Source organism: Pyxicephalus adspersus, chromosome 7 (assembly GCF_032062135.1).
Source record: "Pyxicephalus adspersus chromosome 7, UCB_Pads_2.0, whole genome shotgun sequence".
Lineage (NCBI taxonomy): Eukaryota > Metazoa > Chordata > Amphibia > Anura > Pyxicephalidae > Pyxicephalus > Pyxicephalus adspersus.
In genome coordinates this window covers 3,640,742-3,656,587 of record NC_092864.1, presented here as the reverse complement: position 1 = coordinate 3,656,587, position 15,846 = coordinate 3,640,742, and the positions used below count along the sequence as shown (strand labels likewise).

At 40.3% G+C, this 15,846-nt stretch overlaps 1 protein-coding gene across 2 annotated transcripts; it reads left to right on the top strand.

Moving 5' to 3' along the window:
* The first annotated feature begins 362 nt into the window (after positions 1-362).
* LOC140334835 (guanylate-binding protein 6-like) lies at positions 363-15,446 on the top strand. 2 transcript variants are annotated; one of them, XM_072417082.1, is made up of 11 exons: positions 363-426; positions 2,616-2,837; positions 3,300-3,427; positions 4,598-4,707; positions 5,113-5,300; positions 7,248-7,496; positions 9,372-9,649; positions 11,074-11,286; positions 12,224-12,326; positions 12,887-13,080; positions 14,613-15,446. In XM_072417082.1, the coding sequence occupies exons 1-11, from the start codon at positions 363-365 to the stop codon at positions 14,772-14,774; spliced, it is 1,911 nt and encodes a 636-aa protein (XP_072273183.1). In that variant the 3' UTR covers positions 14,775-15,446. The 2 variants fall into 2 exon arrangements, with proteins under 2 accessions (XP_072273183.1, XP_072273185.1); XM_072417084.1 differs by lacking the exons at positions 12,224-12,326; positions 14,613-15,446 and having other exon boundaries at positions 12,887-13,038.
* Positions 15,447-15,846: the final 400 nt, after the last annotated feature.

Here is a 15,846-nt window from a genome sequence, read left to right as displayed (position 1 = left end):
ATATTTATACTGGAAACACCTACAACATAAATCTGGCAGTAGATATGAACTTATATGAATATTTTATTCTGGGGATTTTTGTTTTATTTTAGTTTATACTGCAATGCATCATGCTCTCTCCGTGGTGTGAATCCATTTTAATTCGTCTGTAAAGGTGAAAAAGATAAAATATTAAAATAATATCTAATGTTTATTGACCTCATAACACACGTTGTCTATGGCAGGCTAGAATATTGTGGTGGGAATGCTATAAATGGGATATTAAGAACATAAAATAATGAAATAATAGACTGGTGCAATATATTGAAGAGAAGTCTGATACATCCGATACACCATAATAGTCTTCTCTTTCTATTCAACAGATGCATAAAGCACAAAGGACCATGGAATCAAGTGAAAGCACGCCATGTAAACGTATTAAAAATGGTGAGTATGATACTCACCAGTATAACCAGAAGTAGAAAATGTTTTGTGGTGACTTCAATGGGACAGGTAAAGAGTTGTCCAGCGGCCTATTCCCATCATCAGAGCCTATAGGGGGCCAGTTGCAGCTGAGCCTCAGGTATGTCCAGGAATATCAGCAAGAATGTTACTCAACCAAAATAATAGAAAGTAAAAGAGAGAGGAAGGAGAAAACACGGAGAGAAAGAGAACCTCAAGGGAAGTGGATGGGAGGTGGGAAGTGTGGGGGAAGGGAAGGTTGGACGGGTCAACACAGAGCTTTATTAACAGCTCCAGGGACTTAATTACGTCTACAAGTGTTAAACTCGTGTGTTCCCAGCTCAATGGCATATAATAATCAATCCATGGTGACCACACTTTATTAAATGGTGACATAGCATCCGTAAGTATGGCCTTCATTTTTTATTGACCAAGAACCATGACATTTTCTGCTTGACTTGTGCAATGGTGGGAGTTGCCGACCACTTATCTCTCCCTATGACCAGTTTACCTGCCGTAAATAAGTGTGTTAACAAACAAAATTGAGTCACAGTGCAAACTGCAGGGACCGTCCCGTGACCGTATATGCTATTGGTAGACCTGGGTCTAGTATCGGCGTAATTTGGGGCAAATTGGGGCAAACCTACCAGATATGATGTAGGGTGCCTGGGGAGTCACAGCCACGGAAACACCTGTAGCTCTGGTCAGATTTTATTTAGGCTAATCCCACTGGAACCATATACCAGCGCATCATCAGCTTATAGTTTACTTCAACTGCAGAACTAATAAAGCTACAATGAGCAGTGGTGTCCCACATCTGTTCCCACTCCTTCTCTCCCAAGGACACAGGCAGGTCCCCCTCCCAGCGGGTCACATAAGGTAGAGACAAAGAGGTGTGCTTGCAGACAAGGGTATCATACAGAGTCGAGACCACTCCTTTATCAAGTGGGATACTAGCACAAATTCATTCAAAGGGAGAGGGACCATTCCCAGAAGACATTTATCTCAGTCTAGAACGTATAAAGTGGGAGATTTGCATCAATCTAAATGATTCAGAGGCCGGGATCTGAAATTTTTCACATAATGCGTTAAAACTAGCACGCGGCTGTAAGAACTGTGACACTTAATACAGATCATGCTCTATCTACTATTGAAATCTCTGTGGGTGTTCATATCCCAGCAGAAACAAGGGGTTTCCCCACTATAAAATGATAATGAGGGGTGATTGGTGGCCAAGCCATCTAAATGCCTAGCTGAGTCCCAAATATGAATTAAGTGTCTCAGTAGTGGGTTGATAAATACAGGGCGCACCCCGGGAGGAATCCACAGTAGATTATCCACTGAGACTTGACTTTCCATGTCCACCTCCATAGTGACCCAATGCAAAGGATCCATAGAGACATGGTAAGCAGTGAGGGGTGCGAGTTGAGCTGCAGTATAGTAGCCCATAATCTAATTTTAAGGCCCTGGTCCAGCAACAGTACTTACCAGATGCCGGTACCCTGATCTAACACCACACTTCTGTGCAAGTCTAGAATTCAGAGTCAGAAGTCATACACAGATAACCAATCCACCAGACAAGGTATTTAAGGGTTAAAACAAAGTGGAGTCACAGTCAAAAGGTTGGTCCAGGCAGCATACAATCACAAGATCAAAATCAGACAGAATCAGCAAAAAGAAAATCCAACCCATAAACACAGCAGCAGCAGGTGAAGGCAGGGGAGATCCCCTTTAGCTGTGCACAGGCTCAGAGTATGTGCTGGGGATGCTGGAAATGTAAATCTCAGGCTGCACACCTAAAGGGAAGCAGGGGCTGCTGCAAGCTGCGGATCAGAGGGCAGACAACTAAATCTCCTTGATACTGCGAGTGACACCCCTGGAGACAAGAAACAGGGCATGAAATACTGCAGCGGTGCACAGCGTCTCCTGACACTAATGGTTTCCTATGCATTAAGCTGGTCTGGCAGCAATTTCAGATCATCATCACAGGTTTTTAGGAAATAATTTTGCATTTCACAACAGAAATATAGAAAGCGCCTCCCCCTCTTATAACAGAATAATATTTAGAATTTAGAACAGAATAATATATTATTATAAGTCCACACAATTATCATACAGCTATAAAAACCAATCTACACTGTCAATACTATTGAGTAAAAATTTCCTTCTTTCAGAACCAGCCAACCCATCTTCTATGGAATCTGCAATCAAAATGGATAATCCAATCTGCCTCATTGAAAACAGGGAAGAAGGGGGAAAATCAAAGCTTGTGGTGAACCCTGAGGCCATTGGCATTCTCTCCAACATTCACCAACCAGCAGTGGTTGTGTCCATTGTCGGCCTTTATCGGACAGGAAAGTCTTACCTGATGAACCGGCTGGCTGGAGTTCAGAAAGGTGACTGTTTAGTTTTTGGTAGATTTGACCCCAAAATTCAAATTGATTTAGAATTGGGCTGAATTTCATGAATGTGAACTAAAACTTTGTTTCAGTCTTGCTTGAATTGCCAAAAATCCTTTGGGAGGCATCCTGCTGATTTTGTCTTTTATCTGCTTCCTCTGTGCTTAAGCACCATTAGCTTGATTGCCAATGCCACCAGGTCCCACTCTTGTTGGCTCACACTTTGGATTTTAAGCTCCATCCTGTCATCACAAAGGGCTTCTAGAAGCTTGCCATTCTGCACTGTATTGCATCAATTATTCTTCTGTAATATATACTATTTGGGGTCAGATTTCCATTATCTTCAATGGGACTATCAGTTCCAAGATTGGCCAAAACACAACTGATCCATCTTTTCAGAAGTTCATCTTGAAGCTATAGTTGCAGGAATAATGATCATTTTTCTTTTCCTTTCCACAGGCTTCAGTCTGGGCTCTACTATACAGTCCAATACCAAAGGCATCTGGATGTGGTGTGTCCCCCACCCCATTCATATGAACCATGTTCTGGTGCTTTTGGACACAGAAGGTCTGGGGGATGTTGAGAAGGTAAGGCTTTTTCTTATATGCTGTTTTCTATTCAAACCTTATTTACTAAAAATTTCAAGTTTTGGTGATGTCCAAGGTAATTTGTTAGTGGAAGTAGCATTATTTTGAAGATCCAGGTCCGAAGGTCCGGGTTTTACAATCTTAAATTTTATTGCAGGTGTTGAGAATTTTTTGGAATCTCAGTGTTGTCCATAAATGAAAATTATATCCGCTCCTACCTACGCCTCTAGCTAAACAGCACTTTTTTTTTTGGTGGGGTATGTGGGCAACAATTATGAAAACAGTATTACCTTTTAAAGCCATTTTATCACCAAAAGTGCACCTTCAGTATCCCTATGAGCTTCTGTGCAGTCTTTGCCCACATCAACTGGTTGCATTTTTCAAGGTTGCCACACTTACCTCCTCCTCGCTAAGGCTCTGTTACCTCTTTCCTGCGCATGCAGGCAGTTCTGACCTTGGGCATGCCTACTCTTAAAGATTTATTCAGCATTGCCCCTCCTGCGGGCCCATCAGGAGATTGAGCAAGCTGAATAGTCTAAGGCTGACACAGCGCTCAGCATTCATGCAACATGTCTCAAGACTGCTGCTGAGCTCCTTAGCTCTGCTGAGCATTTCCTACACATCTGCCGGGTAATTGAGGGTTTCCCAGTTCAGTTTCTGTTTTTACCCCATTTTGCCCAGCCTGTTGTTTCTCTGTCTATTGCCTTGTGCTCCTCCAGTTTTCCCTTTCTTTTCAGTGAACCTTTGTCATCCTTGCATCCTGTCACTTCCTGTGTTCTCCTGTGACTCCCATGTCACCTGTAGATAATTTCTGGAATTTTGGGTTCTTGACCCCTGGCTTTTATGCTGACCTCTATTGTTTGCTGCCTGCCTCAACCTTTGCCTTTTTGGACTTTTCTCCTGCCTGTTGATTTGGTACTACACACTGTTCTACCCACCCACACCAGGGACCGCAGTCTGACTGCAGCACAACATTCTCACCTCTAGTGGTTCTGGAGAAGACCAGGCTGCTGCTTAGATTTTGCACCTTGGCCATTTTCAGGGCTCACACCACCATTGTGAAAGCCATAGTGCCCCTAAAATGAACATTATGTAAAATGAAGAACAAACTAACCAATGCCGAATCCTTGTTTAATGTTACTGTTTTTTTTTACTGTTAATTCTTTTCAGGGAGATAGAATAAATGACAGCAAGATCTTCACCCTTGCAGTCCTGCTAAGCAGTGCCATGGTATATAACAGCATGGGCACCATCACCCAGGATGCCCTGGACAAATTAAAGTATCCTTTTATATCAAGTTACAAGGTACAATGCAACTTAATGTCCCTCTGTGCAAGTCCAGACACACACCCAGCCCCCCGCCCCCGCCGAGTCAGTCGTAGATCACCCACCCATAACTAATCTGGTATTTATGAAGCAACACACATTTTCACCAGCCAATGGAAAGTGGCCACCTTGCCAAGGAAGACGCCTGACCACTAGAATAACGACCCTTCCATACCACAGTCCAGAAATAAATAAGACTTTGTATCTAGAATGTCGTATTAATGAACATTTAGATGATGTACTGTTTTAAACTTGGCTGGATGTTCATCCATCTCTTGGAAATATTTAAATAATTAGATCTAATTCTTAACTGGATGACCAGAAAAAAGCTGTTATGTGTCCTTATTGATATTAAAAAGGTTTGTGGGGGAAATCGCTGAACTAATCAAGGTGAGAACTGGTGCCATTCAGGACGAGGAGGCAATGTTTTCCAGATACTTCCCTATCTTTATCTGGGCAGTGAGAGATTTTAGTCTGGAACTGAAGATTGGTGATGAAAACCTTTCAGCAGATGATTACATGGAGAACGCCTTAAGGCTTAAAACACGTATGTATGTGAATTATCTACTTATAGTTAGGGCTGTTTAGACAACTATAAAACCAGATGTAAATCAGTAATATACTTTAGAGCAGCCTATGGCCCCGTTTTCCAACAACCCTGTAAGGCCTTGATCCAGCATACAGTGCTTACCTGACACCAGTCCCCCAATGTAATTCTGCGCTGTTTGCCTAAGGCAAGCCCCAGCTCACCCCTGGGAGGCTAGATGCGCCATCCTAGCACATGGTTGCCCCCAGGCTTCTGTGTGCAAGGGATGGCTTCTGGGGAGCACCAACGGAGAACCAGTAGCCCACAGATGATAGTGCAGGAGATTCCTGCAGAAGCAAGTCCAGAATACAGAGCCAGAAGTCAGACACTGGTTATTAGTCCATCAGACAAGGTATCCAAAGCAAAAGACAAACCAGAGTCAGGGTAACAGGCACTAAAACAGTCTACACAGCATACAATCTCATGGTCAAGAAACAAGCAGCAACAGTAATTCTAATGAATAAACACACCAGCTGCAAGTCAGTCCAGCGTAGTTGCCGTACCAGCCAACTGGTGACTGTGTAGAAAGGCTATAAAGCCTATAAAGCCCTAGTAACCAATGGCAGGGCAGGATGAAGCCAGACACTAATTTGCTCCTAAAATCCCCCTCAGCTCTGTAGAGCCTCAGAGTGTGTGCTGGGGATGCCTATAAAGTACGTATCAGGCTGCACGGCACAGCAAGAGATGCTGATATGTCTTTGTTCTTGCTGCTGTAAGTGGCACCACTGGACACAATAAACAGGGTGTAAAACATTGATGCAGCACGGCACAGGATCGCCGGCCACATAAGCATCTCCTAGCAAACCCTTTTGGGAATCTGAACCACCAAACATAACACTGATATTCATGTTCAGTACATGGGATCTAATGGTACATTGGATTTAACTAAATTTAGTTTACCTATTTATTATTATTATTATTATTATTATTATTAATAATAAACAGGAATAATATAGCGCCAACATATTACGCAGCGCTGTACATTAAATACCTATACAATACATTGCATTTTGAGAGAGGAATCCTCGGGGTTTGCCAGAATAGAAAAAGAATAGAATGCTCTGTGCAAAACCCCAACTGATCTTGCAGAGCCACCCAGATCACTTCTACAGTACTGCAAATTTACAGCATCCCAACCCCACCAGATACCACCTGTTGTGGTTTATAAACTCCCCTGCCTTTCCTACGAGTCAATGACCACACAAACCAAGTTCACCTTGGTGGTAAGTAATAAGTGTGAACATGGAAGCAATGAGCTTGGAGCACTTCCAGGTTCAGAGTTGTCAAAATCAGTGCATTGATGGCAAAGCTTTAACAGTCTATGCTTGGAATAGGAGCCTTACAAGTATGTATTATATGTTGGACAGAAAAAAAACAGCACCTTTCAGCTTTATAGCCTTTTCAGTGCATTATTATTATTATAATGTATTTACATAGCGCTGACATATTAAGCAGCACTTTACAAAGTCCATAGTCATGTTCCTAACATACTCATATGTCATTAACATAGTCTAAGCTCAATTTGGGGGGAAGCCAATTACCTAACTGCCTGTTTTTGGAATGTGAGAGATAACCAATGTATTAAGAGAAAACCCACACAAACATGGGGAGAACCTACAAACTCCATGCAGGCCAGTATTCAAACCTGGGACCTAGTGCTGCAAAGGCCAGAGTGCTATCCACTGAGCCACTGTGTTGCGAGGCTTCTCTGGATAGATCGCTGAAAGGTAGTATGCTGAAAATTGCCATAAAACACGGTTGGGTGACTATCAAGGTAGAATCGTGGAGAAGTGAACCCAGATTTAAAAAACCCTGGGGTAGAAAGAGATTGAACAGATAACAATATCTTGCAAAGAAACCTTAAATTCCAAATCATAACTTTTATATTTTTCATTTGATTTACAAAAGCTGAGAGGTCATCAGAAGAAAAGGAGCATAACGAGCTCAGAAATCGCATCCGGATGTATTTCGGGAATCGGAAATGCTTTGTGTTTTGTACACCAACCGACTCCAATAAACAACTTAAGTACCTAGAACAGCTACCCGATAACAGACTCGAAGAAGATTTTGTGGCTCAAAGTGTCCTTTTCTGTAATTACATTTTCAAGGAGGCCGAGGTCAAGAAAGTTGACATCACAGTTGATGTCACTGGAAACCGTAAGTCCATCTAACGTTGTGTGTAGCTTTAATCAAACACAAGTGTATCTAATGTCAAATATTATGTCATGTATGTACCAGGCTTTAGAATCTTAGGCTGCATATTTGTATTTTCAGGTTTTGTTTTCCTAATAATTTTACCAGGGGAAGCTGTTAGTATCGCACTCCCTATCCTAGGGTGACAAGGCTCATTCCATTCTATATATGAAGGAGTTTGGTTGTTATCCTAGACCATTTCTCCTGATTTAGAAAACATTGACCAAATATATCTTTTGGATTTCTGCCATTCATCTAACCAACCTCTCTTCTAGCTTCTTGCATGCTGTCCCTTGTCAATATTTCCACTGGCGGCCAATGACCCAGTAAATCCAGTTTAGATTCTTAACTCACTCACCTACAATATACAATTTATATCCAGATGCTCCCTGAGTTACGATGGTTTAAGTTACAATCTTTCAAACTTACAATGATGATAACGATACAGAAGTTTTGTGCGGAAGGCAAAACATAACACCATATGCGGTACGATATGTTGGGAACGATGCCATGATGTACGCATCTCTAGTTTTGTGAGATCCCTCACTCTAGACAGTGATTAACAAAATTACAATATACAGTACTACTCCATACTGATCAACATTATATGAGACTCGTGGGTAGGCTAAGCCAGTTTCAGACTTATGATATTTTCAAGCTACGATGGGGTCATTTTAACGCATCTCCATCGTAACTCGAGGACTACCTGTATATTGTAGGCAACCAGCAGGAAAGGTACTAGAAGGCAGATATGTGCCATACAAGTTGCTGATCTCAGTGCTATAAGTCCAGGGATTGCAGTGTGGCTGTTCCAGCAGTCCATCCCGGGATTTCCCGACTGCTGAAGAAGAGTCCAGGTGCAGCTCCCCGAGGGAGTAAAAATGGAATGGCTGGCAGGGAACAGGGGGAGTAAACGACTCTAATGGAGAGGACTTGAGAACATTCCTCTCCACCGTGTTCCAGAGAAGGAGAGAGAGAGAGACAAGACTCTGCACTTTTTTCTGCCTATTTGAAAATGGACTGTTATAGAACACGGGGACAGCTGAAAATAGGTGGTTATGTGTTTGATCTTTAACCGGCTAAAGTTAAGCCATCCTGTTGGGATAATTTTGTTGTTTTTTTTTTCAATAAAAACCTGATATGGCATCCAGTCCTGCTAGTTGCCTACCATTTGTCAAGCTAACTCCCACAATATATATTTGCGCACTTGTTTCCAGACACCGTTTCATATGCAAGGTCTGTTCTGTGCATGGAGTCCCACTATCCTCCACCTTGGTTATTTTTGAATCCAGAATTATTCTTCAACATTCCACCTGTGATGCTAAACATTAAAGTTTTGAAGCACACCCAGAAATGGACCTCCTTTAATCCAATATGTTATATTTAGCCTATTCTCCACATCTACTTCCTTTTTGCAACTGTTGACAAAGGACTTTTTGCATCTGTCCCCTGTGCAAACTCAGGGACTCCTCTTAAATTGTGTCTTTTCTGCTTTACTCATTCTATCAAATCAATATATATATAAAACTTTTCAACATTTTGTTTCTATATAAAAAGATTTTTTGGTCACACATAAAACCCCTTTCCATTTCTTTTCAAACTTTTTACTCTATTAAGGGGGTGGCTATCTAGAATATTACTTGGAAGTACCTCAACCAGGTCAGATTTTTTATTTCTAGTGGTTGTGTTTATCTTATACGGTGCACAAATTATGTATTTGTTAATAGTACCTGCTTTTGTCTATACATCTATTGTACTCTGTACATTGCAAAACAAGGAAACGGTGATACCTAAGTATAATAATAATATTATTATATACAATTTTTCCAATTTCCCCAGGATTGGGCAAGCTGGCAGAACTTTACACCGAAGCTATAAACTCCTCTAATGTTGCATGCTTGGAAGAAGTGGTGGTTTCCTTGGCTGAGAAGGAGAACAAAATCGCTGTCCAGGAAGCAACAAAGCTCTATGAGGAGAGGATGAAGACAATTCCTCTGCCCACTGAAACTCTCAAGGATTTCCTAGATCTGAGCACACAGTATGAGGAGGAAGCTCGGGAGATTTTCCTGAAAAGATCTATTAAGGATGAAGATCAGAAATTCCTTCAAGAATTTACAGTGAGTTTTGCTGTTGTGTATAAGTCATGCCAAGTCTCTTATATGATTCAGAATGGAACACCCTGTAAGAGAAGAGATTATAATTCACTGGTCCCTTCTCTCCTTCTTCATTTCCTAGTGTATAAGCCCTGCCAAGTCCTTTATATGATTCAGAATGGAACACCATGTAACAGAAGAGATTATTAATCACTGGTCCCTTCTATCCTTCTTCATTTCCTTTCAACCCTGCATGGTCTTTGGCAACAGTTTTGGGTGTCAGATGGCTGCTTTCTCCACCACTCCCTGGCTTTCCTTTCTCCAAGGCCACTATCAATGCTAAGCAGCACCTAGAGGGGTTCAAAGCTATCTGATACTTACAGGTGGGCTTACTGGTGCTAACAACTTCTTTGATGTCCATATGTGACATTCTATGGTCTGTCACGAGTATTTGGACCCAAGATAGTCAATCCTTTCCCTACCCAGCCAGCATTCCTTGTGTACGTGAAGGGTACTGAGTGCTGGGACAGTGTTACTTATCTCTTCTAGGCTGAGCAGGGACCTTTCATCTGAAGTATATTAAGCTAATTCAAACAGAAGTATAGTTTTGGATTTAAACTTTAAATGTATTTCATACAGTTTTATTTATATAACATGATGGTTATACTGTTCAGCTTGCCCTACCTTCTGCTCATTTAAAAGAGCGCTCAAAACCCATTTTTTTAAAACGTGCCCACACATCTTCATCTGTCTTTTGAAACCGTCACTACTTCCCACCACTACATATCTCCCCTCCTATTGTGCGTTATTTCCCCCACCTCCTAGATTGTAAGCTTTTGGGGCCAGGTTACTCTCCTCCTCCTGTGTCACTGTCTGTATCTGTCTGTCATTTGCAACCCCTATTTAATGTACATCGCTGCCTAATATATTAATATGTTGGCGCTATGTTTATTATTATTAATAATAATAATAATAATAATAATATTAAATATGGTCTCCCTTGACCCACATCCAAGATGACTTTTTCAGGGGAGTTTCAATATACAATCCAAAATAATTGAAACTTTCTAAACTGGCCTGCCGGGTAATCTTGACAAAATCAGCCCTAACCCCACCATACTCTTTCCACTAAAAAGCAGTTCCATATCCTTATTTTCCATTCTTTCCTCTCCACAATGGATGTGCATAAATTTGACAAAGCTTTACGCTAGCACACTTTTCTGCAGAGATGATAAATCTTGAGGGTAGTTGAATCAGTCTCTATTTGTCTTCTCAAGTCTATGGATGACCTTCCCTCTTTAGTTCTATTTTTGAGAGCAAATCACATCAAATCTGATCAGCCTACTCATATTTGATCTTCTTATCAAATAACCAGAATACCCAGTGGCTGGGACTAGCTACAAATATTTGACAAGGTGATTAATGTTTTTGAATTTCCATTCTATCAGGAAAATGTAAAGAAGGCAAGAACGGAGTTTAGCCTTAAGAATGAGGAGAAGTCTCGGGAGGTGTGTGAAGCTTTTATTAAGACTCATTCTGCCGACTTCGAAAAAGATTTGGCTAAAGGAACATTTCGCAGACGTGGAGGACATAAAAATTTTAAGAAAATCCTTAAAGCCATAGAACAAGAGTACAATAAACAAAATGGAAAAGGTGTAAAGGTTGGTAGTCATCTGTCTCCCCATCATGGTTCCAGCTTATGCACCCACCGCCTACAATGCTCTCACCAAACATTACGGTATACACTAAATTATACATTATTTTAATGATGGGTACTTTGCATTACGCCTTGAGTGTATGCACATCCCATTGTCTTAGTATTCCTGAGTAATATTTTTCCGTCTTTTAGGATTTGCTGCAAATTTTAATAATTTACCCAGACTCAATTTTTTTTGTCCTTTTATAGGGCAAAGCTGCCAGGAACTTCCCAAACCATTCACCACAATTGTGCATTATTTGCCCCGAAGTAATACACACTTTTATGGAGTTTGATTAGGATTCCTATTGACTTTAATCCAGTTCAGTGATTCAAAATTTCAGAGGTTTGCAATATTTTTAGAAGGTTCAGTCTAATTAGTAAAAAAATTCAAGAGGTTCCTCAGCTCTGCTAACTTAATGAATAATATAGGAAATGCATATTTTAAGTAGAGTGTGGAAGGATTAGAAGGAAAAGCATTTTTTCTCTGTTGGAGAGACTCCCTAACTTCTTGTTACCATGAAGGAAGCGCAGGGAAATCTTTTTATCAAAGCCCCAGGATCTTTTCATTGTAAAATATATCCTTGTGTGAACTGTCCCCAGGACAGCATTAATTTTTGCAACCAGTCAACTGCCAAATACCAGTCTAATTATCCTTCTTTTGGTAATAACCCTTTATGTCAATGGTATCTAATCAGTTTATTCTATTAAGATACTGGGATTTATAACTACAGGTACAATGTTTTTGTTTTTCGGGTGGACTGAGCCTTTAAAATGCTCATACTCAATCACCCAACATTTATAACTTGAATAAATATGAGAACCTGATGGCTCATTTCAGACAAGAGTGTAGGCCTCAGGTCTTTTCTATAATTCATTTTTATCATTGTTCATTTCCATAGGCAGAAGAGGTGCTCCAAAAATACATAACATCCAAACAAGCTGAGGAAATAATAATTATACAAAAGGACAATGCTCTGACCAAGAAAAAGAAGGAAGAGGAAGGTAAATAACTTGGTCATTGTCTTTTTTTAGCATTACGGGTCAGGATTTTCAGCTTGTGGTCCATGGTCCTTTTTCTTGCCATCTGCTTGCTAGAATGCACTGTTATGCTGTTTCTTTAGGTAGGTAAAGTGTATCTAAACCCAAAACCAAAAATATATTGCAACTTATCAGTCCATAGACATGGCGGCTGCATTTGGTGTTCTTCTACCAAGTTTCTTTTTTCTGTATTTTAGCATTATGTAGTCAGTAACTCATTTATATTCCTAGGACGACAACCCTTATTCACTATAATCTATGGAGGAGGAGATTTGTAACCGTAGGCTCCTCTTCCGATTTATATTCTAAATGCTCACGTATGCTATTATGATTTGAGTTCAACCTCCCAAACTGAAGCTGAATTGCATTTTAAAGGCTTCAACAATGATTTTACATGACCAAGAGGTTTATACTTATCCCAATTTATCTATCCCTAGTAGACAGAGCAGAAATGTGCAATATACTGTAGGTTCCTTTACCTTGGCCAAGAGCTGTACACTTATATTTATCATTTTACTTATCAGTGGAAAACTCTAGAAAAGAAAAAGAGGAAATGGAGAGAAGACTTAAACAAGTTGAAGAACAGCGGGAGAGGGAGAAGCTAATTGAAGAGAAGGCCAACCTGAGGATGACTGTGGAACAGTTAAACCAGAAGTTGGAAGAACGAGAAAGAAAATGGAATGAGAAAATGGATCAAGTCGCCAGGGAGAAGGAAAGGGTAATATGAATGAGTTTATTACATTTATTTAATTTATTAAAAATAAAAATGCTAATTTATTTGCATAGGCATGTGGCCTGGTCATGCCGGGGTGAGCAAGTATTTTACGGGGGCTTTCACTGCCTTCTTGTGGGGCTCACTTTCCAGGCACCCGGTTGTTGTTATTTTAGTTTAAGGAAAGGAATTTGTAGACATCTGATATCAAAGAGTCAGCCCAGAAGCTGAGTTGGTGGGGTGCAGGTTGTGGCAATATGCCACCAGTGATGGGGTACCTGTTATAGAGACCGTCCCAAACCAAACTCCGCAAAGACAATTACAGCTGAGTGTAGAGAGGGGGTGTATTCTGTTTTTCCTGTCACATGTTGATCAGATATAAAGAATCACTTTCAATAGGATATTTACCAAGGGAAAAGAACATGTAGGAGAAGGGTATTGCTTGGGTTTACATACAAATCAATAAAAAAGAATAGATTGCAATAATTACTTCCAGGGTACCATAGTAATGGTACCATGTGGTATAGACAGACACTGTAAATTGTATGTAACATATAGAATATGCAAAGCTGTACTGACAGGCTTGGAGAGATGGAACCACTGGGGGCGCTATAGATAGCTATATGGTGGTGTGTGCCAAGGTGCAAAGTCCAAGTAACAACTAGGTTTTCTCCAGAGCCTCTAGAGGTGAGGGTGTTGCATTGCAGCCTGTTACCAGGTTGCCTTCTTTGAACACACCAGAAAGCAGAACTAAATCAGTGAGCAAGAGAGTAGACAATTATAGCCCAGGTCAAGGCAGGCAGCAAACAAGCAAGGTCAGGACAGAGCCAGGAGCCTAGAACCAGAAAGCCACTGGTGACATGAGGGTCACCAAAGACACATAGGGACCCAGGAAGTCACTGGAGGCAGTGGTGACACAGGGGTCAACGAATACACAAAGGAAGGCAGGAGACACAGGAAGACAATGGGGACACTGGAACAGGAAATGCACAAGGGAACAGGCAGGGGAACAGCAGACTGGACAACAAGTGGTTAGAACAAGAGCTGAATTGGGAAACACTCAATGGGGCAACAGATGAGTGGAAAAGGTTTCAGCAGAGCTAGGGGGCTTAGCAGTAGTCTGGAGACACATTGCTCGAACACTGTGCTGTGTCTGAGCCAGCCAAATAGACAGGGACTATCAAGAAGCAATCTTCTGATTGGCTGGTGGAAGGGGCAATGCTGGTAAAACTTGGAAGGACAGATGCACCCGGAGTTAGAAGTGGGCACATGCACAGGAGGGAGGAGTCTGCACATTAGTGAGGAACTATTTGTAACATGTACTTTGGTTTTGCCTTTTTGTACATAAACCTGACAAAGAATTTTCTCCAGCTTGTGAGGCCTCACAAATTATTAAAATTTGATCAAAAACTATAATAAAAAATAATAAAATAATAAAACCAGAATTTGTAGTAAGTTTATGTATGCTGCTGCTGTATATTTATTCATTTTTCATGAATCTTTACTGATTTATATATTGATTGTTTCTGTGTGTACAGGAACAGTTATTGTACCTAAAGCAGGAGCAACACAAACAAGCCAAGATACTTGAAGAACAGATCAAAGAGGTCAAGCGTGAAAAGGAAAACCCAGGTCTCTTTACTAAAGCGGGAAAACTTATTGATGGTGGAATCTCTTTTGTAAAAGGTCTGTTTTCTTGAAGCTTTGATGAAAAGGTTTAACTGCTATAAAACAAGATTTCCTTTTTTCATTATGTATTTTAAATAGTTGTATGTGTCTAATATACGTAACACGATATTTCATAAACTCACAGGAGAAAGATGTTTATGGCAAGTTACAAGACTACATTCTGTATTTCTACATTTAATTTATTACAATTTCATAATATATTTTATAAAACCTTTTGATCTCCACCCAATAAAATACTACCATGGATATGTCAGGAAAAGCATTTAGTAAAGTTCTAAAGCTTGAGATGAGTTGGTATAAAAGTTTGTGCTTTTCAAACTTTTTCATTTTTAATTGTCTGCTGTAGCCAATGGGTAGCTTTCAGTTTTTCACCAGTGAAAGGGAAGAATTCAGTGCATTGGGCAACACATTCTGCTTTGTCAGTATGGAATCATGGTAAGCCCACCATCCTTTGTATTTTATTAGGACGAAGATTTGTATTATATACTTTTAATGATACTTTGTTCACTAGGGCTTTCCATACCCTTACAAATAATGTTTGTATAAATGTTGTGTAGTTTTTTTCTTCCCAGATTATTCTTCTGAGGTAGGAGATGCAAAATTTGATTGTTTTGAGTGAATTATTTTAACAATATAATGTATTGTCAGACAATAAATAAAGTGAACGAGGAATTCTTCCACAACTTTTTTCTTCTTTGAAGATCTCTTCAAGGTTTATGAGATTAAATACACTGTATATATTTGCTTTATATATTTGCTTTTGTTAGTAAATTTACTTGTTTCCCACAAATCCCCTGAGGACGCCTAAACTGCCCAAACACGTCATGACTTGGGAGCCAGTAGATCTCTATACTTTATATTCAATTATATTATATATGTTTTTTGTATATGATTTGTATACCTACATATAAAAACACTAGAGCCAAAAAATCCCCTGATTTTCTCTCCTCTTTGCTTTAATATAATATACCAAGGGGGCTGGCTCTCAACAACACCTTTTAATGGAGGGGGACACTCGTGTTAGTATCAGGTAGAAAGAAGTTTTCTTTCAGGACGTGAAGGATTCACCCTATGTCTGATCCC